Source organism: Solanum lycopersicum, mitochondrion (assembly GCF_036512215.1).
Source record: "Solanum lycopersicum bio-material TGRC:LA1421 mitochondrion, complete genome".
NCBI lineage: Eukaryota > Viridiplantae > Streptophyta > Magnoliopsida > Solanales > Solanaceae > Solanum > Solanum lycopersicum.
The window spans coordinates 385,001-411,847 of record NC_035963.1 but is presented as its reverse complement, the minus strand read 5'-3'; the positions used below and the strand labels follow the sequence as shown (position 1 = coordinate 411,847).

Here is a 26,847-nt window from a genome sequence, read left to right as displayed (position 1 = left end):
TTGCTCGTGCCGTAAGAATGTCGTATGCAAATGAATTCACTTTTGGTATAGAATAAATGGGCGAAAGCCCGATGCAGCAACTTGCGAGGGGTTGTGCTTTGCTACTTGCTTAGGTTTCCATCTATTGTATTTATCTACATGGGAATGAATTCGTCCGTCAAACCCGCCATTTGTATGCACCCGAACATGTTCAATCGACCTTCGGCGTAAGCGACTTCGTACTGCTATAGGCTCTAGTTAGGACTTAGATATGAACACCCCCCCTTCGTTAGAATCCACCCTAAAGTTTCTTAGTAAACAGGGATCGTTCAGTAATGACCTAGTCTTTCGCGAGACTTCAGGTTTACCTCTTTTGTTAGGTCTCGACTTCTCCGTTATGATCGCGTTTTGTACCCCTACTAAGAACTTGAGAGACGGAACTATGACTCACGGAAGCGGTATATTAGTGCCTTATGCGGGAAATCCTTGCTTGACTTGTTGATCATCTATCATTACTGGCGAAGCAAGCATACCGATAATCAACTCGCTTGAGAGAACAATTCGAGAAGGAAGACCCCAAGCCAGCCCAAGCAAGAAAGAGGAACTAAAGTCAACTAATGCTTAAGACATCCAAGTTCGGACATCTAAGCCAGTTCCGGTCCTTCCATCTGCCTCTATCTCAATAGCTTTCAAAATCGAGTGATTTGATTAGCTTACATCGGAGGATGGTCTAAAGCTGGCCCTTGCTATCAGTCCAACCAAGGGCACCCCTTCCTAGTCCGCTTAGTCGGTTGAGTAAACAAACCCGGATTCTAATATGGGTCGAGTAGTGAGTTCCACTTTCTCTTCCGCAGCAAGCCTAGTCTACTTTCGTAAAGTCAACAAGGCCTTACGTTTACCGTTGTTCCCAGACCATGGCGTATACCACCATAGCAATAGCATAAGAAGAATCCGCATATTAGTAGGGAATGTTCCTAACTCCTAACCTCTAGACTGAAACTTCACCTGAAAGCAAGGCTTGAGAGCAAAGGAACCCGCGCATTACACTACCAATCCTTGGGCTTGGGCTTTACTTATTCTTATTTACAACAAAGGAAAAACCCAGCCAAGTTCTTCTAAAGTCATTCTTTCTGGCAGCTATCTAATACCGGTCAAGAGCTGCCATTGGACGAACTTTCATCAATTCTCTTTCCGGTTTGGTTTCCAAGAGGTGTCAACCATAAAAAAAGATCCTGTCCTTCAAAGATCGATCTGATAATTGCTTAAGTAAGGTAGTCGCTTCTCTTTTTCGGTATACCGCTCTGCTCGCAGAGCGAATTAACATAAATCTTTCCGAATATGAGGAGGAAAGTGAGATCGTTGTCCGATCTTTATCGTCGAATCCCCAAATGTGCATCTTCGAGTGTTTCAGCCGATCCCCAATCTCCCAGTATCAATATTTCGGCTGCTCAAGCCGGTACAGGTACAGAAGTGGCTACAACGGAGCAGCTTACTCCTGAGATGGATTTACCGATTGAACTAGATTTACCCGCCCTTTTCACCTTTTTTCTGAATTATGGAATTGAAGTTATCTAAAAAATGAACTGACAAAGCGTCTGTTCACGGAGATTGTTGTAGTTTCCGTAGTTGCAAGAATTTCTCACGATTGGGTTGGTGTGAAGTCTACCGCCTGTCTAGCCTATGCTTTGCATGAACATCTCAATGTCCAAGATAAAAAGAACGAGGGGAAGAATCGACGAGGCGAGTGTTCTCGAAGAGAAAATCGTGATGGAAAAAGCGTGAGGAGAATTCGAAACTCGAGATGTTAGAAGGTGCAAAATCAATGGGTGCAGGAGCTGCTACAATTGCTTCAGCGGGAGCTGCTATCGGTATTGGAAACGTCCTTAGTTCCTCGATTCATTCCGTGGCGCGAAATCCATCATTGGCAAAACAATTATTTGGTTATGCCATTTTGGGCTTTGCTCTAACCGAAGCTATTGCATCGTTTGCCCCAATGATGGCCTTTTTGATCTCATTCGTATTCCAAGTTCGTTAGTAATCGTTTACGGTGGGTGGATAAGCAGGAAGGGATCCCTGTGGTTAGACTAACTGGCCGAGAAGGCTAGTGAGGTTCCTGCTATGGTGAAGTGAAAGATCTTTCACTATAGTGGGAAGAAGACAGGTGGGAGCGAGCCGAGCGAGAGCAAAGCAAGTTTCAGTGGTGGGCTGTCTTCGCGGTCCCATTTTAGACATAGTAAGAAGAGCAGCAATGCTGGGTAAAGCCATAAGCATTGAGCTTACGCGGACCAAGCTGCGAAAAAGACTTTTTGGGTAGCCCTCCTTCCATGCCAAGCCAGCACGATGGGGTTCCCCTTCCTCGGACCAAGAGGCTTGGACTATGAGCCCGCTTAGCAAACGAGGCTCGGGACGGGGTGGATGGTTATGGCGTATCGTAGATCGGACTTTGCTTTTCCAGGCTCCAGGCTAGAGAAGGGCTATTCCATATCAGCAGCTATGCTAGCTCGAAAAGGACTGAAAGAACTTACATTAGGTCGTGACTTGAGGGTGAGGGGAAGGAGCGGTAAAGAAGTAAGGAGGTCGACTAGTTCTTAGCTTGATTGAACTCAGCATAGTTAGAGATTAGAGGAGATAGCCTTTCTTTCTATTGCTTGAGTGGAATCAGTTGACAAAAAGCTCGAACGTAATTGACTTCTTTCTTAACTTAAATAAAGGAAGAGATGATTTGGAGAAGAATTCATTCCTCTCCGAGCAGTGAAGTGCCATATCCTAGAGAGAGGGCTTTACCGGTCGTTAAGATAGAGTTGGTGTCGGTAGCTGTTCTTGCTTAGCGGGATCAGGTCACCAATCGGTGACATAGTTTAGGAATGAATATCTGTAACTCCCATTCCAGTACTTAAACTGACAAAATGGAATAAACAATCAAGACCTGGCTCAAGGCTAACCCCTCCACACTCAGGGTCAGGAACGGGAAAGGGAGAATGAGTAGGACAGGCTCGAGGTCAATTCTTTCTTTTAGGAGAGATCCCACCCCCTTCTTTAGCGCTTGTTCGTTCTATAAGACTTCCTTCTTGTTCTCGGTGAAGGAATCGGAGCTGCTATAGAATCAGCATCTTACTCTTTAACGGCAAGCGCAGCAACGAGAAGTTTTCCTCTGCTGGAAAGCAGTCCTTCACGGATATGGGAGCTTACTCCGCTGTTGCTGGTTTAGTAAGCTAAGCATTTCCATCCTTTATGATTATGAAAAAGGAATGGATAGAGAGGAAGGCTCCAGGGTTTCTTTTTCTTGGTGTCAACATAGGAATGGGAGCTGTTTGAATGGATGCCCTTTTCCCTTGTTTGTTGAATCAGCCAAGTCAGTAGCCTTTCTTTTATGCGGGATTGCCTGTTGATGCAAGGAATAAGGGCTACTAGTCTTTTCGGAAACTGCTGCTAAGATCCAAAGTTACATAGATTTCTCTCTTTTAGTGTGGGGGCATTAGTAAAAGGCCTAAGCGGTCTTAGCTCCTTCTCTGGTCTTGCCGCCCTTGCCCCTCTTCTCTTTTCTCTTCTTTTAGAAGCTGTCTGTGATCGGAACTTCTTTCGCTTTGAACGACTCCGGTCCTATTTCATCTCTTGCCGCGGCTAGTCTCTTTGTAGTAGTAATAGCGGGAGGGGGGGAACTCTTTTGAAAGAAGAAACGATTTGGTCTCAATAAAAGAGCCTATGAAAAGAAAAGAAAATGGAATTGAAAGTTCCTTGCCTTAGACTTCGAGTTGACAGAGAGGAATGACAGAACTCTTGGCCTTACGAGACGCGGGCAACTTTGCTATTCAAAGGGATAGAAGTAAGAAAATGTTGGAAGAGATGGCCTTGAGCCTGTTCTGGGTTCTATTAATTAATAATTAGATTGTGCCAGGTCACTGAACTTAGAGTAGGAAATTCCAGTGAAAGCTTCATCCTAAGAAGACTGAAGAAGAGCAAGAACATCGGGCATTCCTATTCCGAAAAGGCTAGCTGCTGATTTCACTCAACCTCTCCTCGGCTCACTCGCTGCCTTAGCCTTAAGTCTGAACCTTCACTCCGGAAGTTCCTTCGTTTTGTTTCAATAGAAGCTAGATTGCCGCCTTCAAGCCTAGAGAGCAAGAAGCTCTTCGTGGCAAAAGTCTTGCACGTCTTTGTACTAAGAGCGGATATGCATCATGTTGTGCTTCTAAACGGCAGCAAATCCTTCTCACTTTTTTGATGCGAATTGAATACGCAGCTCTAAGACGAGGGAAGCGCTTAAAAGCCCCTTTATTCATACATTGAATTTCTAGATAGCCGGATAGCAACGGTCTTCTTCTAGCTCCTCGCGGATTCTCTGTATTCTCTTCCGAACAGCGGATTTCCTCTTTCTATTAAGAAATTCTAAAGAAAAAGTCCCTCGGACGAGGAAAGAAGGGGCTTTTGATCGAGATGGGTAGAAGAAGCACTGCAAAAACTGTGGGAATTAGGAACTAACTTCGTTCTATTGCCTAGTGTCTGAGCTAACATTAAGGAATAGGCGGGATGCTTAAGAAAAAAAGAAAGTGTGTTTTCAGGTAGCTATGGAATTGCTGCTAGTAGACTGAAAGGCTATTCCCTCCCTAACCCTAAGGTAACCGCTACGCAACTCATTTCCTGGGCAAGCGGGGGAATCGAATCAACCCGAAATGGGCTTTCATTTCTTTCTCATCATCTTAAACCAGCCGAAAGGCTTACGCCCTTGGGTACTTTACATAATCTGAAATGAGGGAACTCCTAATGCGAAGGTAGACTCCGGTCTTCTTATTCAAGTAGTTAACATTTCCCTTCGGTAAGCATTCCTTGGGCGAAGAGGGGATTTGCGCATCCAACGATAAGATAAATGGCCTTGCTTGCCTTTTGTGATCTGCCAATTGCAATACATGGAAAAGGCTGACACAACCCATTCAAACAGCTCTTATATACGCGCTATTTCATGCACACTTGCAGCCGCAGATCGTCTTCTCCTCCTTTCTTTTGAAGTTCAATGTCGGAAATCGTATTCTCAGCCTAGCTAAAGCGAGGCAGCACTATTCGCTTGAAGTAAAGTGTCCCTTGCTTGCACAAGCCTGATTTATATATGCGACCCCCTATGATTCACTTTAGAACTCGTGCCCTAAGCCTGACCTTCGACGATGCTAGGTCTCGGGGTAAGCCCTTCGTCGCTGCGTTCCGGTCGATAAAATCCTCCGAGTGACTGACGACTCGTGAGCTCGCAGGGCTCATAGGATGGGAAAAGCCCCTCTCTTCATTTCATTATTTCATTGACGGGTTTTCACGACGTAAGCCAGTGGAAGCAAACGGGCAATCGGCTGCCTAAAGGACCCCATTTGTGGTTGAAGGCTAAGTTCATTCTTCGATATATCTCACTCCGCTATGCTAGAAGACTGAGCAGCTTCAGTTTATTACCAACCTCGGGTTCAACAACTATTGGGTAAAGCCTAAACCTTACTCCTTTCCTTCTATCGGAACTGGCAACAGATCTCTAGATCCGATGCAACTAGAAGTCAGTCGATTCCGTCTGAGAATGGTTTCAGTCCAAACCCTTTTTGTCGAGTGAAACTCCGCTTCTTAAGAGCTTATTTGGACAGACTCACTCCCTTACTCGCTGTCTTATATTCCACTCGCTTCCTTTGGAAAAAGAGTCAGAACTGATAGTCATCGCCTTTCCCTTTCGACTGGACAAATTCAATAGCTGCTCCTAGCCCGATTCCAAGACCTGGACCTCTTTCAGGTTTGAAAGCAGCCCTTATTCCATCAACAGCTCAATCGATGGGACTTGCTTTCCTTCCTAAAGGAAGTTAGCCGGAGCCGGTAGAAATGACTGACTGAAGATAGAGAGAGATCACCTCCATTCTCCGAATAGTAACACGGTAAAGCCAAAGATCTGATTCACTAGCATAGGAAACCTACTGAAGCCCAAGGTAAGGGAGGAGCGTCATGGCTAGAGGTCGAAGAAGCTCCAACCCCGGCGATCTAAGTGAGGCGATGCCTTTGAAGTAGCGGACCTATAGGTGTGACTGAACTCGCCGATCAGGCGTATACTGATGAAAATAAGATTCTTATGAGAGAAAGCCTCCAATACGTTCGTGCATTTGCTTGCCTTGCCGTTTTCATACGTTTTTCGGTGGGAGCCTGAAGCTGAGACCTGGGAGAGGAGACCAGACTGAAGTAAGGCCTAACTTGAAACTATGTACCGTAGTTTGAGCAATCATAACTGATCACTATATATTGATCTTGCCAAAAATCACTAGTGGAATAACAAGTACAAGTAATGGTACACGCGCCTTCGAAAGCTTCTTCTCGAGTTTGGAGCATGAAGCGGTCTTGTGGATAGTTCTCCGGTTCGGGTACCAAGGAAACGGAGCAAGAAAACGTATGCGCATCCGAACTATTAGCTTCACTAACGCACACCGGCAAGAAGCCGGCCGGTGTTTGTTCACACCGTTCGGTGCTTGTTCACACAGGCTTCCGCGGTAGCTCAGCCGTTGCTTGTTCTGAATGAAAGTGAATACAGACGCACCTTTCTTTAGTGCAGAGCCGGGTTCATGATTGCGGATTGCGCAGACTGACTTCTCCTAATGGCATATAGAAACGTGGTAGGGGAGGTTAGCTCAGGGAAGGAAGCTAAGTAAGGGCGAGCTACAACAAACACAAAGGAAAGGTCCGCTTCAGGATCATTTGAATAATGTGAAGATACAGACGAAGCAGCTAAAGCCGAATCAGAATATTCCGCTGAAGCAGAAACGATAGGATCGTAAGAAGAAAAAGGCTATACGCCTATCCGTATTATGTAGAATAGCCCGTCCCTTGAGCGTGGAGCCCTTGCTCTATCCCCCCTTTGATTTTGGTCGATCTCTCTTGAACTGCACGCAGCTTTTCCCTATCCTCCTATAAGTAGTCCACTGAGAGTAGGGAGCTCTAGTACTCGTTGTCTTACTCGTTATACTAGTTAGACTCACTTCAAGTATTCCGTTCGTTCACTTCAAGCTCGAAGATATACGTATCTTTTCGTTCAACTCCTTTCGTTTATTCCACTCGCTCTTTCCAGCTCTGAAAGCAAGGAGTATAGTATCGAACCGGCCAGCACGCACTATCGGATCAGCCCCTTCCTTTCTCTTGGAACCGAAGCGGGAACTGGGAAGGTTGTCAGACAACTCTCCGAACTCTTACTTTTCTATCTCGTGTGCAAGATATAGTGTATGACCTGCAACTGGGTACACTAGAAGTTTTCCTTCATCCTTTGGGAATCAAGTCATTCAATGAATGAAAAGTGAAAAACCTGTAGATAAATGCTTTATACAGATGACGATAAGACTTTCCAATCAGTAGCTGGGCTAGGGCTTATTCTGATTCACTTGCTATGGCATTCGTAGCATCAATTCCTTGCATCCCTCCTATTAATAAGGTAATAAGGCTCTGCCCACTCAGAGTGGACAGACTTTCGAGTTTTCAGCGGTTTATGCTAAATGTACGAGGGCTGCCCGTCGATTATTGTGGGATGCAATGGACTCTATTCAGAGGACTGTCCTCGCACGTGTAAGATTAGATCGGGGTTTCACTCCCTTACTACTCCTTTACAATAATTCTCCTAATATAAGAAGTATCTAACCTATCTAAACGCAAGCATGCACGAGTCAAAGGAGGCAATTCAGAATGAAAGACATGCAAACCAGAAACGGAGGAAGCCGCCCTTGCAGATAAGATGGCCGAGATACGGAATAGGGAACTCGCTCGCTTCGGAATCCCTTTCAGATAGGAGGACCCCTTTTTTGGGATAGACCGACCCCTACACGGGAGCGATAGCGAAGCCAATCCGGGTAGGCGCACAGTCCTTATAGCATAGCAAACGTTCCACTTATAGGCTCCCGAACCCTCGATTCGATTGTTTTCCAAGAATGTTGAGCCGGGTATGTAAGCCATGTATCTGGGAGGAACAACAATAAAAGAAGGGCTTTCGGTTTTTGTCTTGCAGCTATTTTCAAAATATATATATAAGAATCCCTTTTTTAGAAGAAAGATTATATATATGTCCAATCTCTAGTGGTGGTGGAACCAACCAAGATGTATGTCGTCCGACCCGACCTCAGACTCTTTCTTCCCGACCTATTTGACTCTCTGGCCGTAGTTATTTAGGTGGTATTCCGAGATCGAATTCCTCCCAGGAACACACGAAACAAAGATATGAACTGGGTAAATAGAAATGGAAAAGAGATGTTTCTATTTCATCCAAATTAGTTGCTTTTTCTACATCCATATGATCTACTAAAGTAGATCGGTATTGACCATATAATAAAAGCAGATCTTGGTCCATGGAGTCCCAAGAAGGTAAGAACTCCAACCTGTCCGATGCTTCTTCGGCCAAATACGATATACAAGTGGGACCTGCACTATGAGCAAGCTGTGCGAAAAACCGCTTCTTTTTTCCGGTTCCGAAACAACTTGGGCGAAATAGGGTTCTACCGGGAAACCATGGATTTTTGAGTTTTCGCCATTGGTTACTGGTTGAGCCACTGGAATGGAATGAGATAAGAATCTCTGGAGATCTTTCCTCTCCACTTACTCGTAACAGGCTTTTCTTCTGTAGAAGACTTCTTCCGAATGGCATAATTGTCCGACACTACGTTCCTCGATCTTCAAAGAAAACTGACTCCTCCTACTCCTCCTTCTCCTTTAGGATAGGATCCTCCTTGGTTTGGTCCTTCTTTCACTAATGGTCTCACCATTTTCTAGTAGTAGTAGTTCGCGCGAGGGACTTTTCTATCGCTTGCCCTTGCCTTTCACTCTCATTTGGTCTCTTTCTTCTAAAAAATAAAGCGAAGCAAAGCGCATGGCAAAGAAGCAGCCAGCTGACTGCCCCCTTCCACTCGGCCTTTCTTCGCTGTGTGAATAAGGTCTTAGTCTGTATGGGCATTCTGGGCAGGCCGCAATAAGTCGCTAGTCGAAGGTTTAGACCAATCGCAATTCATCACCATCTTGCCCGCCTCCAATTGATGACTGGCTATTATATAAGTGTTGACCTAAGCCCCTGCGCAGGGGCTCGGCTCCCGAACCGTACGTGAGCTGTCTCGTACGGCTCTTCCTAAGAACTTGAAGCCCCCTCTCTCTAAATAGAAAAAAATGCATTTACAAGAAAAAAAAGACTTTTTCAAAAAGCCTTCGCCCGCCTATTCAACGGGGCTATTAGAGAAGCTGCTTCGTTCCTTGACTTCTTTTCTCAGTCAAGCTTCCTTGTTCCTTAGTGTAGTCTCGGTCCATAGTTTAAGACTCCGTTCCTTATAGCCTAGTCTATATCCACAGCTGACGTGACTCCGTACCGACGCCTTTCCCTTTGTATAGTATACGGCTAAGTGACTTCATAACCTCAACCTACTTTTTTGCTTACTGTAGCATAGGCCTTCGTCGGGCTTTCGTCCCTTCGCCTATAGACGGCGGCTTGGCTTCGCTATCGCTCATGACTTGGTATAGAGCCGTGTAGTCGTCGGTTTTACCACCAGAATGCCTATGAGATAGTGGTAGTGGTCGGCCTTTCGAATGCCTTCTTCCTTACTTTTCTGAGAAGCCCCTTACGACTATACTATAAAGGACAGGGGGGTGTTCGCCTTTGGAAACTTAGCTACTTAAGTCCTTCTCAGAAAGTCAAAGTAAGGGCGAACGTCATTCTGTTCTACAGCTACAACACTATATATTTCTTATATATATTAAACATCTTAATAGTAGAACTACTTTCGTACTACTAAACAAGGAAACCTTCGGCTCCCTTTGTTTGAATAAACGCCGCTTATTTTAGTTTACATTCAAACCAAAGTAAACCAAGCCTAAGCGGTCACGACATCTTGTTGATATTGATTGAGGAGTTTGATGGAGTTTAGCTGACTGAATCCATAAACCTAGAAAGTCGCCGTCACTGGTACTTTTTTATTAGAATTTTACTCTATAGGTAGGTATCGGCGGGGCTTGCGTAATGTAGTTGTAGTTAAGGCTGAAGTAGCGCTTTTTTTTTTAGAAGATCTACTGAAGTACCAAAGGCGAACGGGGCTCCCAGGCCGGGACGTCTGGCAGAATGCTTGGCCTCCTGCGCTGGAAGCGAGACCTGAAGGGTGAGCTTATGGCGGTTAGCTTCTAGCACTAAATAATAGGCATTAGGCATTCTGAGCTGAAAGGAGGCAAGCAAATGAAGGGAGGCATTACGGGCCGACTACAAGAAAAGCAAAGCTTCGTAGACTCGGTCAAGTCGCTTATAGAATGCCGACGACTATTTTCCACTTAATAAGTGAAGGGGAGAGGGAAGCGAGGCTTAGCGAGCTTTATAAGGCCGACCACTACATAAGCCGCTGGCGGAGAAAGCTCGAAGAGCTTCCCTTCATTCATTACTAAGCCAGGGTCCCAGGTCTCCGAGTCAGCCCGCGCTTTTTCGAAGAATCCTGCACCCATGGGCATACGGCCTGGCAGGCCTTCCCTTTCCGCCGGAGCTTCATGGGCGTTGCCCCGTTCCCCAATCAGATGTTTGGATGTGAGCTATACTCCGCGAGGAGCCAAACGGGCGTATGGCCTTGCCTTGCCATTTGACCTCTTTTCCCGTGTGACTAGGAATGCTCAGTGACAACCTCTCAATTGTCACCGCCTGGCCTCTCTTGCTACCACGGTAGCACCTAGTGTGGTCAGCACCAATCGTGTTCGGGCAACGAAGCTTACACTCATTCACATTGGTTCATCCTGCTATGCCCTGGGCCTTTTGCTCTTCTAACGTAAAAGGTGGCCGGCCATTCGTCAAGGCCCAGGAATCCGCTGGACATCTCAGCGGCGGGATTTGATACCCGCATCCGATCGAAGTTGCATTTTAGTGCTCCCTTAACATAAAGGGGGGCTTTTTCTAAGTGGGTCGCTTCGCGCAAGACATTGCTTAGGACCAACGGGTCACACGACAGGTGCACGATCTACTTTGCGCGTTCCATCCTTCAGCCCTTCGCCTATCGGCTTGGCAGGCAAGCTACCTTGATCCGTCTTCGGCTTCGATTCGTTACGCTCAGAAGCTCCAACAAGCCCTAAAGTCTCTTGCCGCCTAAAACTCTGCCAAGAGAGCGCTGCTTTACGTTTGATCCTATGTACCCATAGAATGCTATGCGTTCTCCACTTTCGGATCTCGCAAAGAGAGAACGTGTTTTTTCCTCTGACTTTCTCTCTCATTCGCGGAGCGAAGAAAGCGGGCTTTGCCCCAGCTACCGCTATCCTTGGGAAACCAAAAGAGCTACCGAAGGAAAGGGATGCAGTCTCTCCTTTGGCCTTTGGAGAGGAGAGGGCAGAGAAGAAAACGTCCTTCGCGCAAGTTTTTTTGCTTCCTGCGTCCTTACTAGTAAAAAAGGGGCTCTTCGACCAAGAAGGCATTCTGGTAGGAAGGCCGACCACTACATAAGTCGCCATCCGTCCAGGAGAGAAGCAAGCTACCTTTCTTTGATCCCCCTTCCCGGGCAGGGAAGAGAACGAAAATGGACCGCAGAGGGTAGTCGTGGTTGATTTTGATTCGAGGATCTTACGCGGCGGAGCGAACTCTTCTATCGTGTTGCATTTTCTCTGGCGGACCCCCCCCCCGGTCCATCGTACTGGAGCGATTCGAGAAGAACGATTAGGCGCATATTCTATCCTTTCTACAATGCCTATAGACGAAGTGCTTCGTTTCAGATCAATTCTTCGCTGCAATCGCTTCGATCCACCCCCTCGGTGAAAAACCGTAATACGCCCTGAGGAATTCCTACCAGCAGACTTCCCTGTACTCAAAGTGAATTGTCTAAGTGCTCTCCTTTGTCTCATTGTTTATCTCGTAATCATTCGATTCCGCCCCTAAGGCTAGCTCCTACTCCTCCTCCTTCTCCTTTAGGATAGGATCCTCCTTGGTCTTACATAACAATAACACAACACTCATAACAATAACACAACACTCTCGGCCAAATTGTCTTTCCCGAGCCCGAGAGAGGCCGCCTTCTCTCAGTCTCAGGCCATCTTCTACTCTTCTACTTCAGTCTCTAGTCTGACTCGAAGTATTTGTCAAAATACATATGAAATAGTGTTTCTATTTTACGAAATGGACCCAAATAGGCAGAAAGCGAAGCGATTTCCGCTTCGCTTTTTGTATCAATGTCCAATTCCGTAATAGAAAAATGTTGCGCAAAATATTGGAAATCTTCCTTGTTTTTATCTTTCAAACAAGGGAACCTTTTCAATCCATCCTCAGAAGCGCAGTATCTCCGAAGATGCCCTTCGACTACGGCATGGAGCTTTTTTAGTTTCTCTCCTTCCGAACCCGGGGCTGGGCCGTCCCCTTCGATTCGCGCACCGGGAATGAGCTCCAGACCGGAATTCTCTGGTGGAGGAGTCGGGGTTGGCGCTTGACTGAACCACCCTTCACCCGACGGAGGAGAGTAAAACTGATTCACAGCACGAGTTAGGTCATCCGCGAACAGATACCCAAAGTGTAAGGTGACCTTTGCCAGAACAAGACCCACGATAACTTTTCCAATATGGAATAAAAGGATTTCTACTCCAATATGGAATAAAAGGATTTCAAGTCTTTTTTTTATCTTATTTTCTAGTCGTAAAATTCTTCCAAGTATTACGGATGGAAGTAGACAAAAAAGTGGAAATCCCCATGATGGCATAATTGTCCGACACTACGTTCCTCGATCTTCAAAGAAAACTGACTCCTCCTACTCCTCCTTCTCCTTTAGGATAGGATCCTCCTTGGTCCTTTTTACATAACATTCTCGGCTGCCTCCGGTCCGGTAGGTCGGTCGCCCTCTAGCCAGTGACTAGCCCAGCTATGGAGCTAGGTGTACACCGCCACGTCGAGACTCTCTTTCGAAAGTGAGATACCGGCTTTCATAAGAGGGAAAGATCACTCCGTCATGCAGCAGAGCAGTGTTCATCTAACTAGAAATTTCATAAGAGAAGAAGAATCGTAGCGTAGGGTCGACATAAACAATCGGTTAAAATAGTCTAATGAGAAAGCATCTGTTCACGTTCGTAGTTGCAATAAGTTTTCTTTTTTGTTTCGAGATTGGCTTGGTCTTCAGTCTACCCTAATGAAACCTAAAATCTCACTCCCTCGCTTTCTCCTTCTGATAGACTAGCTTGCGCATCTTCTCTTTGGCACTCATCCTTGGCTTGGGGAGTGCTCTCTCTCTTCTGTGTCAGCGAAGGAAGGATAAGAGCAATCGGCCGAATGATTGTTATTCCACTTACGGTTACAGTGCCTCTATCGAAGCAGAACAAGTCTAATACTCCAGCCCCGGTTTTCGGGGATTCCATTTCGATCTAAGCCCGGAAACCCATATCTTTATATACGAAATTACTTCTTTTTTTTTTCCAAATTCCTTTCCTTACAGTCAAGTGGCGGAACGCCCCTTTCTTTCTACTAGTTCTTACATAAGCAATTTGCAGGAAGTAAACGAAGTCTTTCCTTCCGAAATCCACTCCTGAAGTCACGTCTTTCAGTACTGGGACTGAAGTAAAGTACTTGAGAGTTGCTCTTTGCCCAAAGCCCTCCTTCCGACTTAGTTAGAAATACCAACTCTAAATAGCTTTAGCATTTCTTGAGTTGAAAAGGTATTTCTAGATTCTAGAGCTCAGGGGAAGGTTTGGAACCCTAGTAGCAGAATGGAATCAGTTTACCGGGCTGACTTCCATGCCAACACGAGTAGTTTAACTCATCACTACCTCGTAAGGGCGTTGAGAATTGTTTTTGCTTTTTTTGCTAAAAACTTTTGAAAAAGTCTTCAAAGAGCCTTTGCATAGTTTACGAATTCTGCTTAGTAGGGACCTAAACACAGGAATTTCTTTTCTCAGAGTCAGACCACGCCTTATGACGAAAGGGGGAGAAAGGACGGATCACCTGTCGATCTGTGATCAAAGAAAACTATACCTGAAGAATGGGATACAGATTGACAAGCACAAAAGGGTAGGCTTGGCTATTAATCTACGCTCATTGATGAGACGGCGACATAGAGAAGAAAGTATACCCTTTGTCACCCCCCTTGTCACTTAAAAGTAAAGAAGAGATACACACTTTGGAATTGGTGGGATTTAGGATGGAATCGAATAGCGAATGCACTTGCGGTTAAGACAGGTCCTGCATCTCCTACCTAATGCAATTGACCGACCCGCCATTTCTTTCCTTCAATAATGCCTTCGCTTCACTTCAAGACGCTATTTACCAAGGAAAGACTACCTTTTTTTTTTGAATGGAAGAAGCAGAAGGGGTGAACGAGCGCTGCGGTAACGAGCCGTAAGAAAGATGAGCAGAGCATTCCTTCCGCCGGCCTTTATAGGAGTAGGGGAGCGTGGTGAGATAGATAGACGTCCAATCCTGCAGCAGCTAGTTGCTCGGCCTTAGTCTTGGGCTGATCTCAGACTTCAATCAACCCCTTCGTACTTCGATCCAATCAATCGATCGATCAAGAGGCTAATCTCTTTTGTTTGGGCCGGTAGCTAAAAGAAAGTCCTCGCTTTCTCTTGAACAAGGGAAGGGCAGCATAGCATTAGCTTCAATTGAACAAGCTCAACCTTGAAAAAAAAAGGTGGTAGGCCGACGTTGAACGCTTCAACTTGGCCACTGAAGAAGGCGAAGGCTGGGCGAGAGACTAGGCCAACTTACTGCTTACTGCCATGGTTTAAGCTTTAGGCTCCATAGACGGAACTCTGTTTAGGTATTAGGGAGGGGAGGACACCACTCAGCACCGCTCCGTGGGGTGGGGTTCAATGCCTAACAAAAAGGGCCAAAAGCAAAAAAGGGATGTATGGCTGAGGGGAGGAGAGAAAGAACGCATGCATGGAGATTCTGTCTGTCGGAGGTTCGAGAATCTATGAAAGGACATCTAAGGCTAAGGTTACGAAGTAAAGGAAGTCCATTACTGAGAGAAGTGGTGATCTCGTCTTGCTTGCTGGGAGAGAGGAAGCTTCCGGACCATCTTTTCCAGCCAGATAGCGAGCGATCACTCAGCAATGAACACTAACTGAAAGCGGCCGGGAATGAGTACCTATCCCTTACGGGAATCGAACCCGTGTCTTCGACATGAAAAGACGATGTCCTAACCACTGGACGAAAGGGACCAAAAAGCCATTCTTCATATACCTCAGCTCCGAGAATAGAAGTGGTTCGTTTTCTTTCTATACGCAATTCAAGATTTCGTTTGTGTTCATGTTGGCGATTTCTGATGTGAATTCGGCGGGTCGTCCCCCCTTCCTACGGGTTCCCCCACCGACCCAGTGACACACCAACCACGCCCCTTCTCTTTCTCCGATCATAAAGCCCCCTGATCCCTTTATTTGTCTTTCATCCCCCCTGAATAAGTAAGACCCCGCTCTTTCGAATTCGATTTATTTTGATAGAAAGAAGAACCAGAATTGGTCCTGGGTCGTATCGTTTTTCAACTGTCCGCTGGTAAATCTGGTCTAGCACTACAATGTCTCCATTGTGCGGCGCTATGAAAGAGAAAAAGAATTCTGCCTCGCTAGCCTTTTCACCTCTTCTCTTCCGTCGGTCTTGTACTGAGCCATCAGAATAGGGATGGTGCCAAGAAAGGCAGTTTAATCTATATCTGTAGAACGAACAAAGCAAAGATATTCAAATAAAGAATTTGTGAGGGAATGACTATTCATATATTGAATTTTCATCCAGGCAAGAAAAAGTCTATGGAAAGATGCTGTATATGTCGCAGCCTTCTTAAACAAAATGAACGAAGGCCCAAGGGCTTTTATCCATCAGACATGAATGAAAGGGGATGACACCACTCTAATGATTGGAAAAATCCTTAATATCATAAAGCTTAATATCATAAAGGAAAGGTCTTTTTCTTAAAAGCTTCAGTAATAGCAAAAGCAGCCTATCTGGAATGGCCTACTCCTTACTCAAGCAAAGCTGTATGCAACCGCATAGAGGAAGTTAAGCCAATCCCTCTATTTTCATCTTGAAAGATTCGGAAAAATAGAACATGCTCTACCCCTTCCTTCGATTGCTTTCATTTTTGGCCCGATCAGGCTTCATCTTCTTATCGGGATAGCCCTTTAGCTTGCTTTCTTGGGACTAGCCTTGAATACTAGCCATTTTCTCATCGCATCAAGAGGGCTTTCAGAGAGAGGGCTCCAACCCTCTATAATCGAGTGATGGTGGAATGACCAATCCAGTTCCCTCAGGCTGGCTTTCTCCAAGGGAAGTTTTGTCCTGTCCGCTAGGACTGAGCTATTCGTTTCACTAACGCACACCTTTCGGTGCTTGTTCACTCATTTATTCCGTTCGTTGGGGAATTCTCACTCCTATTTTGTTTAGAAGGTGATCATTCCTATCAGAAAGAAGATCAGGTGTGCGATAACTATACTAGCTTTGTGGCGTCTTTCATCAAAGAAACGACTCTTTTCACTACGTTCAACTCCTTCGGTGTCGGTTTTAAAGATAGGATAGCGAGGCATGGAAGCTTTCTGCTATGCTTATGCTATTATAGGATATAGGAGAGTGACTGTAAACACACAACTTCCACCCTCTTGGCTGTAGTTTGAGCTTGTATATGTGAGAAATTTACAAGAAAAAAACGAGATTTCAAAAAGAATTCAAATCAACAATTTTTCTGCACAAAACAGGGAAAGAGAATGAACTAGAACAAAGCGGATTTTTTTCATTAATAGCCGTTACATGGGAATACATCAAATAGGAAGCTTACACACACATAGACCAGCCACACAACTAAACACAACATTACAAAGTGAACAACGGAAGCATTGAAGACTACTAGTGATACATGCAAACACAACAAAGACACTGAGCATAGGAGTAGATCTCCACTAAACAAAGAAAAAGAAGAAACACACTACTTTGCGTCTACAGACACTTATTTAAACCTTCTTAAACTCCAAAGAGTCGACTGACTCTTAGTTGTTTCCGCCGCGGATGCGGAAGGCCATCCTAACAATAAGGTCTTCCCTGTCTCGGGAAAGGGTCCTCCCCTCTTCTTCCAGGGTTTGAATTTGGTTAAGGAGCTGTTGAATGCGTTGTTCCACCAGCTCCGGAAAAACAGCAGGCACATGCTCTAAAAAAGCATGAAGCGTTTGCTGACGTTCGCGCCTTTCATTTTCAACATTTAGAATTCTTTGATTAATTTGAGAAAGTCTTTCAGTGGTAGCTGGATCCATATCTCCCTTTGCTTTGCCAAATAGAGAAAGAAGCTTCTATTTATAGGCGTTGGAGGCCCTTAACCCTTTCTTATTATTAGTAAGATAGGTTGTCTTGGTTCCGTAACATGGTTCAAACCTGGCTTTTCATGAATATGGAACCCCATCCACTAGATTTAAGTGCGCTGAATAATTGTCCTTTCCTCGTACGCATTTGAGTACTCAAGGCCCCCTTTCTTTTGGCGGGTATCGCCACGTGGCTTAATCCCGGATCACTCCTTAAGGAATAGGACACAATAATATAGCGCACATCAGAGAAGAGAGTACCCCCTTTATTATAAGACAGGCCCCCCGCGTCCTTTCTTAAGAGATGGAGCAATCGTCACTCGACAGCTCAAAACTGACCAGTACAAAACCATGTGATCTGTCCTCGTTTACGTACCCCACTGGCACTAGCCTAACGCCCTGCCTACTCGTCTTTAACTGGCTTATTTGTACCCAGCTACATGATGGAAGTCCCCTCGGCCAATCGTCACTCGACAGCTCAAAGCTGACCGGTACAACCCGCGTGCTTGCCTACTCGTCTTTCACCGGCCTATTTGTACCCAGCTACAATCTCTTCCCTTATAAAAGAAAAAAGGGCCCTCGGCCAATCCTCAATCGACAGCAACTCCGTCCTAGCGAAGTAAAGTCTCTGCCCCTATCGCTTGATTGATCTGATCAGACACTTGCTCTTCCCTACTTTTGACAGAAGAATAAGAGCACAAGTTATCCCTAGTAGTATACTACAATATCTCTATATCTCTTAGAAAATGAGTTTGATAAAGAAATTCTCTAGAATCTTTAAAATGAACATAGTGTATCATCCACCCTTTAGAGAGAAGTGAGAATCCTTAAAAAATGAACATTATATTTAATCCATCCTTTAGAGAGAGTATTTATATATGTAGTAGTGTATATTTGTTACGGTTGGAGGGGTAGGTGGTTTAGGAATCATGTTAGAGTGCTGGAGATCTAGCGTATCTTGGTATGATGCTGTAGAGGATTTAGAGGGTTCCTGATATCGTTAATAATAAATATATATATCTTGATGATAATAGGTATTATTTTTCATAATATATGATACTTACCATATAGAATAAATACCTAACAACATATATTATCCTATACTATAAAATACCTAATAACTCATATCATATGATACTTATCATATAAAATTAATACCTAACAATAAATATTATCATATACTTGATCTAAGGTTCATAATCAGTCTTAGTGGTAGCAGCTTCCAAGCATGATATGTTAACTATATATCCCTAATGCCCTTATCACTTGTTCTTCTGCTTTTATCTTTCTTAGCCAGGAAGCTTTTTTACCCATTCCTTCTCATCCTTTGTCTGACTTTCTGTAGGTAACTCTATCTAATTCACTCTCTTTCTTCTCGCTCGTATCGTATACTTTTTCTTGTTCAAAGCGTATCCGCACTGATGAAGTGGAATATAAATACCTAATATCATATGAGTCTTACTATATAAAGAATTAACACCTAACAAGATATATTTATCATATACTATAAAATACCTAATAACACATTATGATTACCTGCAAGAAAAGGGAATGTATAATAGTAATAAGCGGCCTGCCTGCTAACCAAACTGCGTAACCAAAGCGACTCCTTGTTGGTGGTTGATAGGTGTTGGTCCGATTCACCTATGTCAGTTCGAACTTGGCGGGTCGTTCGTTCGTGTGGAGAATCTCTCTCGTTACTCAGGATTTCTCTCAGTTGATCCGATGCGTCATAGATAGAATGGAGTGGGCTATACGCCGACCCACGTTAAAAGCTTTCTTCTCTTATGAGATTTCGATTGAATAAACAATGGTTATTTCAAACACCGTCTACTGTCCCACCAACTGATCAGTGGGTTCATGCCGCACAGAAACCGAGACCTGAGAAGGAGGCTGTAGGAGAGAGTCCAGCATAACAGAAATCATCTAAGCTGACAAGGACCCAGAAAAGGAGGATGCTGAGGAAGAAGGTAATGGAATTGAAAATACAGACTGAAGCAGAGAAGAAACAGAATGTTGGTCTGATGGTAAAGTACCCAGCAGAAGGTAAGGCTGGGAAAGACCACAAGAAGCTGGAGAAGGGACAGGCCTCGTCAACGGAGTTTTCTGATGAGCTTTCTTTCAGAAGGCTTGGTTCCGGAAGATGACCTGATGGAGGAAGACTTGAAGGTTGGTGAGTCAAGCAGTCAGACCCAGGTTAAAGAATAAAGAAAATGAGCCAAAGTTTCAAGTTCTGTTAGGTAACTTACCGGATAAGGTGGATTGCAAGATGATCCTGACTTTGCCAAGAGAGTTCATGGCAAAAACCAATCAGAATGAATCTTTGGAAAGGGATGTGGTGGATACTCAGTAAGCTTGCCATGAGGTAGTGATGCCAAAAGTTCCTCGAGGAGGTTATCTGAAGAAGGTTCTTCTCATTATCACTGACAGTCTAACCAAGGAACTATGTATTGGAGCTTACCTGTTATCCAGGTCTGTTATTAGGATAGGACGGAAGTCGGGGTGGCTGCACTGCGCTTTATATCTTAAGCAGTGTGCTTCTTCCCTTCAGAATGGATCGGTCAAGCTCTTCTTATCTTTCCCAACTCGAAAGCCAGCCAAGCCACTATTCAAAAAGTCTTAGTTAAAGCAAGGAGGCACGGATCAGGGAATGGAAAAGCCTTTGGATGAATGAATTTAGGTATCGAAGTTTGACTGTTTGACACTCTATCTTTCGATGGCGCTATCACTTTGGAGCGATAGCCGGAACTAATGACTGGTATTATAAAGCGAAACCTAGGATTCTACATAGCCTTTAAGTTAACAAAGGAAGAAAGGCTTGCCTAGATCTCGTATTCCATCTGCCATAGACGCTTTCTTTCTTTTTACTACGCAAGCAAGCCGGGGAGTGAGGAAAGCAGAAGTGGGACAGGAATAAACCAGTAGCAAGAAAAAGGGTACCAAGCATTCCGGGCATTCCTCTTATTAAAGGAATCGGTGAGTGAAGACAAGATCGGATCTTTAAAGCTGAAGTCTTTTTCTTCATCAAGAGTGAGAGATCCGTCTAAGAACAATAGAAGAGGGATATACCATCGAATCGGATCTTAGAGAAGTCTCGGTCTTCGTCCACACCTAGGACATAGATTCTATGTGCCCCAATGGATCGTGACAAGTCCTTACTACTAGCACTGACTTCCTCTTTGATTACTTTACTTCGCTCAGTTTCCTACTTTTGGTTGGAGCCGCCTCGGACTCCCCGACAGCCCTAAGAGGAAGGAGTTGTCCATGGGATGGACAACGAAGTGTATCGATCCTCCCCGGCCTCTTCTCTTTTTAGTGGGTGAGGAGCTCTATAGTCCAGGTGCACTTCTTACTTCTATCTATACATTTCCAGATATCATTGCTTCGATACGGTCCCGAATCCGTTTCACTTCATTCTTCCCCGAGCGGGAATACGTCGCTTACAATATTATTAAAGAAAGGGCGCTTATTGCCCCTTATGGTAAACACCTTATTGCCCCTTTACACCTATATCTTGATCAGGGAGACAGATGGTCGAGTTATTCTCCAGAAAAGCAATGCGATTTCTAAGAAAATTCTCCATATCCATAATAATAGTATGGAGAATGGCAGGATTAGAAGATGTACCTTCCGGTTCGGAAAAAAGGTTCTAATAAGACCCCTATTTCGAAGAAGTTGTTGCAAATAGTTTGACCTATGGATTCTCTCTTCCTCAAGCTAGTACCAAAAAGCCTATTCCTTATGACTTCTAGGCCTCTTCTAGGCCTTCTGCCTCTAAGCAAACTGAACCCACGGAACTCCCTTTGCTTTGTCTCTGGATCGACTCAATCAATGAGAACCACAGCGAAATGCTTCTGGCATGCCAAACAAGGTAAGCGATCGATTCTCTTTCCCAAAGTCAAATGCTACTGTACTGAGCCAAAGCTTCATGCCCTTCTTGAATTGCAATCATTGAGTTCAGATTCAGAGCTGACTGAATGGCTTCATCTTAATGAATAGAAGAATTCCCTCTTAGGGTTGGTTAAGGGGGAACTTCTGTCAATTCCATGACTTGACTGACTTCAGACTGGAATGAACCATCCAAGAAATCTTTCGCCCTAAGTAAGGTCTAACTTGCTTTCTCCCGGGATTCTCTTATATAACCAACCAAGCCAGGGGAAGGGCTAGCCCAGCTATTCGATTCGAGCTATAGAGAAAGGCCCAATTAGACCAAGGATCAGATAGGCAACTGAGTTTCAGTTTCAAAAGGGAGAAAATATCACTAGAACGAGGTTCAGTTCAAATCGGGTGGAAGAGAGCGGTTTAGTGGCTTTGGGGAGTCCATTGCATCAAGAGTATAGAGATTGATTGGGCCCAAGGACCCTTTTAGCAAACCAGGAATATAGTTAACAAAGAGGTATCTAAGTTGCTCCTTTCTTCAGGCTTGGCGAGGGGGAGGGGCGTACGGACCACTCCATTCGAAGTCTCACAAATGTTGCACCCCGGCAGCAAAGCGAACCACCGGAACTAAAGTCACGATTGCAGGCCTTCGGAGCCGGTGATCTGTTCGGCCTAAGATCCTCTCTCTTACTTGACGAAGCGCGCAAGCAATTTCTCCTTTCTCTTAGGGGTAGGACTTACTGAACAGCCACCCTGGTTGGTATTGGTGTGTGGGAATGGGAATGGCTTCCAAAATTCCCTTTAGCTCTACGGATGACTAACAAGGCAGGATCCAAGCGGTAGATGTCCCAGTGACGTCAACTCAAGGAAGATTCGAGGGGCGTTCAGCCACTTGACTGTAAGGAGAGGGGGCCTTCCGCTGCACCATAACACTAACTTGACTTTCTATTATATTAGTAAAGCGCTACCGCGCTACAACTAGCATAGCAGCCTGCGGAAAAAGCTCGTCAGCCCCTACTCCTAAGTTGGAGCAAGAAGCAAGGGATTGAGCGCATCTTTCCCCTTTCTATTAGTAGTAAGGTTATCAAAAGGCTTTCTGATTGCAGGGGCGCTAACGCGACCTTCCTTCAGCTGGCTGAAAGGCGCTTCACCTTAAGATTAAGAGAGATACTTTCTCTTGGTGATCGGTTCATTGGCAACGACAGATAGGCGCAATCAAAACATTGCTAATATGAGACCATCCTCCGCCCGCCGGAGAGATCAGTTTGACCAGGGCTCAAATCAGACTTCACCGAGTAATGAGAAACTTAGGACCTAGGTACGTAAACTTGCTAGTCGAAAAGAGATCTTCGCCTTTAGATATTCGTAAGGTAAAGCGCCGCGGTTCTCTCCATCCGATCGATAGTAAGAGCCAATACCTTCATGTGCCTTTACTGTTCGTCCCGGAGGAGCACCGAAGAACTTTCTTTCATCCCAGCGCATCAACTGATCCTTAAATGACTAATCCCTGGCTATGGAAGACGGGGCCGCTTGGCCAACTAGAAAAAAGACATCTTCCCTGCTCATCAACTTCACGCCGCCGTTCGTTTTCTACCGAGGTCGGGGTTTTTTTGAAGACAAATCCATCATTGAAGGGCTAGAGGCCGGATCGCTCACTCAACAATTTCTGCTTCTCCCAATGGGAGCCTTTACTAGTAAGGGCGCGTGGAACCGGGGAGGCGGATGGGACTCTATTTAAAGGCTTCAGGTCGAGCCCCCTCCCTTCAATAATGTCGAAGGATCACGAACGATATATAGCACAAGAACTTGACTTAAGTAATTTCTTAAGTCAGTCTCTTAGTGCCGACCTCGTATGTTCTCAGTCTTCAATTTCCCCTTTCTTGCTTAGTAAGGCGCATCCCTTTTCTTGCTCCTGCGCATTAAGGACTATACCACTATATACGCTCAGAAAAAGCTTCTTTTTCGCACCTTTACTTCCCTATGGTTATGGTATATCCCCTTTCTTATAGGACGAGCCATAGGAACCTATGAGATTGATTGAACAAGCCAACACAACAAGGCGAAGAAGAATCATCGAACCATGAACGAAGAAAGGCATGAGAGAAAAGCATATTGGCTAGTGATTGTAAGGCCCTAATTCTTGACTGGAGGGGTCATGCGCGCCCCTGCCATTCCTTTCGCAGTTGCATCTCCGTACCTCCAGAACCCCGTAAGTTTCGGAAATCCGTTTGGACTTCCCGAAAGTAGGGGCTATGGCGTCTCTCCGTTTGGAGACTCTGGAGGATTTCCCCCATCCTTTCCCCCCCGTGTCTCTCCTCCAGCATTTCTGTGAGGCGCTCGGCTTGAAAACCCCCCGGAACGCGTGTGTGGAGTTCCCGGTGAATCTCTTGAATCACCGCGGCAACCTCCTTGTGATTTTGAAGAAGCCGCTCCCAATTTTCCAGAGACATATGTTCACCAGTATGCTCTTGTATAGGAGGCTGGTGAACGGGGGGTTGTTGTGGCTGGGGAGGCGCTGCTTACCGAATGTATCATAAGGTCGAGGATTTCTAAGCCTTAAGGCAGATACCCAACCACTCTTAGATAGCTTTAAAGAAGAGGTTGGAGGTTAGCTCCTTAACTTCAAATGGTATTTATCCAACGTCGTGAAAGTGTCACCTTTCAAGAGTAGAAGGAAGCGGAATAAGCGCTCTTATATAAGTTCATTTCTGATTCACTTCTTCCCATTCGTTCCGAGTCGCCAAGGGGCAGAAGCCTTTCTTCTGATTTCTTTGCAAGCATTACGGAAGATTCGTTAGCTAATTCAATTCATCCTACCAGGGTCACATCACTTCCTTCCAGCGGGTGAGAGAAGAGTTCCTGTGCCAAGCCTAAGAGGCTTAGACCGCTACCTCCCTTCGACAATCATTATTCCCCCAATCACTGATTCTCTAGCACCGTCGTCTTCCTAGGCTAAAAGCCCTTACTCCTCCTACACCTAAATCGATGGAACTTTCGATCTATCCTAAAAGAATTGACTTACCTTCCAGCTTTCATTAGGACTTTCCTTCTCTAAAGAGATTTTCCCTTCTAGTAGCAATTCCGAAGCGGAAATAGCGGAGGTTATTGCCATTCTTGCTTCTCCTCTTCTTCTTCTATCTAAGGACAAGGCGGAACTTTTTCTCTTCTTTAAAACGTCCTTAAATTAAAGGCTTATAGAAAGCGCTTTAACGAATGACGTAAGATGATGCCCGAAATAAGTGAACTAACCTGGCATTCAATCTCTTTTGTCGGAGTTTTCGGGGTATTGCTTACAAAGACGCTTACACAAACTAGCCGAAAGCCCTATCTAAGAAAGTGGCTACTAGCTCAAGTGCTGGTGAAAACCTCGCTTTTTAGCGATAGGAGGGTTTTCCAACTAAGCCGAAGATATAAGCCGACGGTCCAGGTACAAGAGAAGACTTTATAAGCCGCTTACTCGGAACTTGTGCTTTCCTATCCATACCGCTTTCCTTCATAGCAGCAAAGGAGAACGCGATATTGATTCAGTCGGAGGTATACTACTTTTCTGATCAAATCAACCCACTACTCAACCGCCCACGTGTGTGTCTGAGTCAGTGCTGGCAGTCGCCTTCATTGAGTTAGGTTAGTGTGCTTTGCATGCTTTTCTCGAAGCTCATATTGAAGCTCGTCGGTCAAGAAGTTGCATTCCGCTAATCTCACTTTGTTCGAGTGGCTCGGTCCTCTGACAAGGACATCTCTTTCTCTGCTTTAGTCCTAAAGTCCATTAGGTCATGACATTTGTTTGATTAGACGATTATCAGGTGATCCAGAAGACCTAATCAATGAGATTTGGGGCGGTAACGTTCTTTATTACTTCTTCATTTCATGTTCTAACTCCCAGTAATAGAATGGGAGACCTACACTTGACACTTGCTATCTTGCTTGATGACTTTCTTTCATATTGGTTTCAGGTTCATACTCTGCTCCCTAATCCGGAAAGATCGTATGTCAATGTTCCCAGGGTAGGAACTTCCACTTTTCTTAGTCAGAGTATGGGCTTGGGCTTCGGTTCGGGACTCTGAATCGATCAATCGAATGGGAAAACACCTTTCCTCTTTCGCTTTCTCTCCACTCCTGCTCCTGTGGCTTCCCTTCCGGGTTCATTTCATGCCCCCTCCGGTTACTCTGTCCCTGGCATCCCTTTCTTCCCCTTCATCTTCGGGCAAGCGGGTGAACTCAGGGCCTATTCCCTATTTGATTCTCTAGGCTAGTGGTCCCTTTTTGTCTGGCCATGAATAGTGAGTGGGACCTCATGTTCGCCGGGTAGCCATATTTGCATGGAATTACATCAGTACATTAGTTAGACGAGCTGGTAGCTAGCTACCCCGATTCACACCAAGTTCTCTTTGTCGGGCATGGAGAAAGCTCCAAGGATTACCCTGGGGTTAGACCACTCTACGGAACCCCTTTTGACGGCTGCTCTGTGCTTGCCGGTATCTTTCGTTCTTCCGGCCAAGACCAATTCCGCCTAAGGTCATGATCGAGTCATGACGAGCTAGACTGATGACGCTCTTTCAAGGACAAAATGCCCTGGATATGAGTATGACTCTTTAGGGTAATACAGCAGATTATCCATGTGCAAATCGAGATGCGGTCCGGTTCGAGCATATCCAGTTTCATATCCATATCTCGCAGATCCTGATTCTTCTATTACATAATACCTATCAGCAGGCTGGGTGTTTGTGGAAGCAGTTAACCAGACTGCAACCACAATCGCCCTCTTGGTCACCCTTCCTTGCGGAATTTTACCAAAAGGGTTTATGTGCTCAGATGCACCTAAATTCTTATCATCTATATCCATTTTCCGTAAGGATGGTAAATCCTTAGGACTGATAAGGAGATCCTTGCCGTGAAGACCACCAAATACCTATTGATCAACCAATATAAAACTGAGAGTTGGAGGACCAAACAACCACCTAGGTGTAGTTGAAAGGTTCCAACCTGCTCCCATATCGTAACACTTCCAAACGTACCCAAACTTGATTAATTCATAATCTTCGTTTGATCGTTTCCAAGAAGTGGCACACATAGGAACATCAAATAGTTGATCAATGGTCACATCTGGTGATAATGCTACAGTATGATACCAAGAAAGCCAAGTCAACCACTGTTTCATCCAATTAAGGATAACAGCCCGCTCAAGGATTTCCCGTTCTCCATCAAATACCAAATCTTTTGGAAAGATTTGTATCTGCTTAGGCTTTACAGCCTCACGCAGATAATCTATTATTTTCGCCTTCAAATAAGGATTGAGGCGCTACTTTTAGCCCTTCCAATCCAAAATTCAAGAGGTAATAGATGTAACCTGTTTGGTTTACAAGCAGCCGCCTTTAGTCTTTCCCATCGTGGTGACTGAGTAGACATCAGGCGAGAACGGACCTTATAACCTGCACCCGCTAGCCTTTGTAAAGTCGATATTTCTATCGAGTATCGGCAGGACAATTGGCACAGGCCTACAGTCGTTCTACAGGAGGTTAAAGCTTTGAGAGAGATGGGAGAGATATCTTTTTGCATATCTCGTATCCAAAACCTCTTAGCAAACTCAATTGTTCCATTTTCAGATACTATTGATTTAGCAAATGAAATGGTAACACTGAGTCTATCCAATAACCTACTGTACTGATTGGCCACCTTCTTGTCGGTGATTAGGATATCATCACCAAGAAGGGCATAATCAACAAACGGGGTGCTTCGTAGCGGATAAGC

At 45.0% G+C, this 26,847-nt stretch overlaps 3 protein-coding genes and 1 non-coding gene across 4 annotated transcripts; 1 reads left to right on the top strand and 3 right to left on the bottom strand.

Moving 5' to 3' along the window:
• The first annotated feature begins 1,780 nt into the window (after positions 1 to 1,780).
• atp9 (ATP synthase subunit 9) lies at positions 1,781 to 2,014 on the top strand. Its single transcript has one exon. The coding sequence runs from the start codon at positions 1,781 to 1,783 to the stop codon at positions 2,012 to 2,014; it is 234 nt and encodes a 77-aa protein (YP_009430478.1).
• A 6,114-nt stretch (positions 2,015 to 8,128) lies between these two features.
• rpl10 (ribosomal protein L10) lies at positions 8,129 to 8,608 on the bottom strand. The gene has a single exon. The coding sequence runs from the start codon at positions 8,606 to 8,608 to the stop codon at positions 8,129 to 8,131; it is 480 nt and encodes a 159-aa protein (YP_009430477.1).
• Positions 8,609 to 8,897: 289 nt separating this feature from the next.
• Positions 8,898 to 11,808, bottom strand: rpl2 (ribosomal protein L2). The gene is made up of 2 exons: positions 10,924 to 11,808; positions 8,898 to 9,014 (listed from the first exon to the last, which is right to left on the bottom strand). The coding sequence occupies exons 1-2, from the start codon at positions 11,806 to 11,808 to the stop codon at positions 8,898 to 8,900; spliced, it is 1,002 nt and encodes a 333-aa protein (YP_009430476.1).
• A 3,222-nt stretch (positions 11,809 to 15,030) lies between these two features.
• Positions 15,031 to 15,102, bottom strand: trnE(TTC). The gene has a single exon. It is a non-coding gene; the product is annotated as a tRNA-Glu (tRNA).
• Positions 15,103 to 26,847: the final 11,745 nt, after the last annotated feature.